Genomic DNA, 5,000 nt, shown 5'->3' on the forward strand with positions numbered 1-5,000 from the left:
CTTGCACTTCTCTGGACGAAATATACATTTCTTTCGTTTATCCAGTCCTTTACGGGAACAATTGATCCCGACAAATTGACCCGCTCCCAACTGTGTGGCTTCATAGCTTAGTTATTTGAGCATTGCACCAGCATCGCAGAGGTCATGGGTTTGAATCCCGTTGGAGCCACCTGAAATTTTCAGGTGTCTAAAAGAGACAATTGCTTCAATTGTTCAGCTAAGTGCGAGGATCACTTCTCTATTTCATGGAATCAGCTGAGTTGATACTGAAGGCTGGCGATGTGAATGCCTGAAAGTGGTTTTATAGCTGTGTTTTGAACGTTAACCTTAGTCAAGGGAAAGTAGAAAAGTATGGGTTAAAAGTACTTGAACGTAAGTTTTTCTATTTTCATTTTTTCAGATGAAAAGAGGGATCCGTGGTTGAAAGGTAAGATTACAGTAATTAGGCTATTACTTTAGAAGACACACTGCAAATAATGCGAAACAAGGGGAGCAAAAAATATCCTACCCAACCTCGTTGCCAGGGTCTCTCTTCTCTGCCTCCATTGTCGTTGAGAAAAGACCCAGGTTCACGTTGGTCACGTGTCTTCCACAATCTGGGAGGTTCACCAAATGTGTGTTAGGGGATGGGTGGCAGCAGGCTTTGTCGACATTGCCATTGATTTTGTAGCCAGATGACCATCGACAAAACCAGTAGTTTATGTACTACATATAAGGAATTAGATGTGAAAGGCAAAAGGTTGTGGTTTCTCGTCTCTTTTGTGAAAACGGCTAATATGTTGGTGTAGTAGAGGAAAGATGAGCTACAAATGTTGTTGGACTTCAAAATACATGAGCTACAAATGTTGTTGTGGCCTCACTCGGCTGGTCCTCGTGAGTCCACAACATTTTGACCACTGTGCATGATGACGAATATCGTTTCCGATAAGAGTACAGACAACGCTGAACCACTTTAAGTTTTGATAAATTTGCCTCCAACGTTTTTTTCTCAAATATTCAGTAAGGCTATGGTTGTATTGATTTATCGTGACTTTCCAGGAAAGTCTTTAGAGACGAGAAAGTTGAAAACTGATTCGCAAAATGTTAAAAATTGATCACAGTTTGTCTGTATTTTTGGAAACGTATTTTACGCCACCAATAAGCCAACCCCTCTTTCAGTTATTCTCAAAATTCTTTAATGAAATATTAGTTTAATAAGATCAATCAAGAGTAATCAGTAACATACATATATTTTTTATTTCAATCGTAAGAAAGCTAAAAAAACAGGTAATGTATTTTGAAGTGCGGTTTATAGACGAAATGGAGAAGTGACCCTTGCACTTCTCTGGACAAAATATACATTTCTTTCGTTTATCCAGTCCTTTACGGGAACAATTGATCCCGACAAATTGACCCGCTCCCAACTGTGTGGCTTCATAGCTTAGTTATTTGAGCATTGCACCAGCATCGCAGAGGTCATGGGTTTGAATCCCGTTGGAGCCACCTGAAATTTTCAGGTGTCTATAAGAGACAATTGCTTTAATTGTTCAGCTAAGTGCGAGGATCACTTCTCTATTTCATGGAATCAGCTGAGTTGATACTGAATGCTGGCGATGTGAATGCCCAAAAGTGGTTTTATAGCTGTGTTTTGAGCGTTAACCTTGGTCAAAGGAAAATAGAAAAGTATGGGTTGAAAGTACTTGAATGTAGGTTTTTTTTTTTTTATATTTTCAGTTTTTGTTTCAAATGACGCGTGGGAAAAGAGCTGGAAAGGTAATATTGCAGTAATTAGGCCATTACTTTAGAAGACACACTGCAAATAATGCGAAACAAGGGGAGCAAAAAATATCCTTCCCGGGAACAATATCCTACCCAACCTCGTTCCCAGGGTCTATCTTCTCTGCCTCCATTGTCGTTGAGAAAAGACCCTGATTCACGTTGGTCACGTGTCTTCCAGAATCTGAGAGGTTCACCAAATGTGTGTTAGGGGATGGGTAGCAGTAGGCTTTGTCGACATTGCAATTGATTTTGTAACCAGATGACCGTCGACAAAACCTTTGACCGCAGTAGTTTATGTACTACACATATGGAATTAGACGTGAAAGGCAAAAGGTTGTGGTGAAATCGATCGGACGCCACAGAAATATACTCGCGTCGACGTCATTCAAGATTTCACTCGTGTGAAGGTCCGGATCAACGAAGAATGCTAAAAGTTTGCGACAATTTTAAAGAAATCGGCTGCCCATCTCAAGTACTAAAGAAATTATACCATTTTTTGCAAAACTAGTAAGTTGCCCAGTTTCCGGCCATCAGTAGAAAGCAGAAATTTCATTCAATCCGCTCGACTAAACGGACTTCCAAGGCTATCTCGATGTGGCTTAGCGACTGTACGTTATGGGATTAGAGCAAAATGGTTACTTAGGGGTGTATGGTAGGGCATAGATAGCTGCTAACTATGGGTAGGGTATAACCTTGACAAAGCCCCCACGATATTCTCTGGGAAGAGGCACGGGCAATTAACATAGCACATCTGTGTTAATATGTACCTCATTACGCCATGCTTGCTTAAGCTATGTACATTTCATTAATTTCTCGAGTAGTAAGTTATAAAATTTCATTAATTCAAATAAGTTTTAAACAATCTATCTGTGAGTGGAGATCAGTGTCCGGAAACTGGGGTAGTATGCGAAAATCTTAGCTAGGATTTAGACTTCTGACATTCGCAAACAGCTAAGTTCTAGCTTATGATGACAGGTCCCTTAATTACTTCCATCTTCAATGTAAATTCTTTCAAAAAATTATCAAGCTCCGTGAACTATTTCCTATTAAACGAGTTATTTATTTACGTACGGTAGCTTCGCTGTGCAGTGAAAAGGCCAAAAATTAGCCGGTAAGATTTTACTCACCTGAACAAAATCCGTTCTTGTTCCCTCGTTTCTCAACCAAAAAGCCCGCCTAAACCATCAGTTGATAGCGGAGATGTTCGTTTTTTTACAACGGATCGCTTCGGTGGACGAAGAGTTAAAATCCCATCGAAAATAACCGAATTTACCTTTTTTTGGCCGGAAACTGGTACCGGCCGGAAACTGGGCAACTCACTGTATCGACCTCAAATCATCAAATCAAACTGTATTAACATGTGCAGGTATTTTCTTTTGGTTTTTGACTTTCGTTTGTCTTTCGAATGTTAAAGAACGTGATTCCTAAAGTCGCAATGTTGTACAGCGAGTAGACAGTTTTGACTTACGATATTTATATTTCAGCAACTTCGTGTAAATTGTCGATGTCGTTAAGATAAATATTCTTGCCACTGCACGTGCACAGCGCTTTAATAGCGTGTATCATGTATTTTTAGCCTCGGTAGAATAGAAGATACAGGTTATCAAGCAAACGTAGTGTTTGGTGTGTTCTTTTATGTTAGTGTATGTTCTGGAGAAGCAACTTTAGCTACTAACGAAATCAATTTTTGTGAACGTCAATTGCCTCTCGACATTGAAGTTGTCTTGTCGGTCACAAATGTTCTTGCTTTTAGGTTGACCGCTTTTGTGGGAATTCATGTTCTGTGAGAATATAACATCAGCTCTTTTGACCTTTTTGATACTTATATTGTAAGATAAAGATTGCTTATTTAAAAAATGCCTTTTCAAACGAATACGCTTTCGCCCAGTTGCGGTATCAAAATATAACGAAAACTCTACCCCGGCCCAGTGAGAAAATGTTTGTCGACGAGTGCCACGTGAACCAGGGTCTTTTTCTTAACGACAATAGAGGTAGAGAAGAGAGACCCTGGGAACGGGGTTGTATCCTACCACAATACAAAAATACACAAACAATGGCTAATACTTTGTTGTATGCATTATCCAAATAAAGAGTCCCCAACAAAGACTCATTTGGCCGTTACTCCTGTGTTCGTCAGCATCCTGATTTCTTCAAGGAATTATCGTTTACACGACATTTTTTTCGGTTATGAATAGTCCTCATCTATCTCCTTTATTTTGAATTTCTCTTGCTCTTGTTTCACAACGACATGGTTGGGGTCAAAGATAGCATAAACATAGCATCATTAAGAAAAAAAAACTGATCTGCTCCTATTTGCATGTAATTTAGTCAGTAAAATCGTAAATTGGTGGCCCAAATTAACAGAACTCGTTAGCCTTTATAAGTCACAGGGTCCTTGAGAGTATCTCCGTGCACTGTCAGCACATATTGCATGATTCATAAAGTTTGCAGTCAATGCAGGATTTTGATGCTTCATGCTTCATTTATAAGACTTATATTGTTGGCAACGCGTACGTTGCTTTTGTGCGAGCTCTGTTTGCTGGGACACAAATAGTACCACATATGTTTGGGATATTTTGGCCAAGCCCTGTTGGGTTAGACCGTTTATTTAAAATCAGCAAGGCAACCTTAGAAATATATAAAAATAAAAGATATGATCCCAGCAAAGGTGAGGGCACACCCGCCATCCACAAGAAAATAGGGAGCTTAAGCACGCGCGTTTTTGAGACGCGGACGGCAACCGGAAGTGAAGTGTTTTCCCTTTTAACTTGTCTTCACACAACCACATTTACGTTGCCAAGTATCTTTTCTCCATTAGAGACAATTCGTATAAAAATCTGGGAGACACCACTGTCCTTACTGGAGAAATGTCCTCTTCCGGTTGCCGTCCGCGTCTCAAAAACGCGCGTGCTTAAGCTCCCTAGAATAGGGAGGGGGGAGGGGAAAATAATCTTAACTGTCTTGAATTAGTCAGTGAAAGAGGCCCTACGCCTAGTTTCTGCACTGGATAAGATCTACAGAAATTCCCAGATGACAGGAATGCCCCAACTGCATCATGGCAAATAAATAACTAAGCCTGTCACACCCAGCATAAATCCATGCATTTATTTCCTCTGGGAAATACATTCCTTTTTTTTTTGGCGGAGAAAGTGTTACACACAATTTTAACCAATCGAGGAATGTCATGTTGAAAAGCAGACGGGGGAAGGTTGTGAATGATCAAGTAGCAAGCTTGTAATTGT

The 5,000-nt window shown here is 40.0% G+C and overlaps 1 protein-coding gene across 4 annotated transcripts in view; it reads left to right on the forward strand.

Annotated features, from left to right (window-relative positions):
- Nucleotides 1–5,000, forward strand: part of LOC138009450 (probable serine/threonine-protein kinase qkgA) — a 204,149-nt gene that overhangs the window by 12,024 nt on the left and 187,125 nt on the right. For all 4 annotated transcript variants that reach the window (XM_068856468.1, XM_068856469.1, XM_068856470.1 and 1 more), the window contains exons 4-5: nucleotides 401–427; nucleotides 1,714–1,752. In XM_068856468.1, coding sequence (XP_068712569.1) covers nucleotides 401–427; nucleotides 1,714–1,752 — 66 coding nt within the window. The remainder of the gene's footprint in view (nucleotides 1–400; nucleotides 428–1,713; nucleotides 1,753–5,000) is intronic.

Source organism: Montipora foliosa, chromosome 7, assembly GCF_036669935.1.
Source record: "Montipora foliosa isolate CH-2021 chromosome 7, ASM3666993v2, whole genome shotgun sequence".
NCBI lineage: Eukaryota > Metazoa > Cnidaria > Anthozoa > Scleractinia > Acroporidae > Montipora > Montipora foliosa.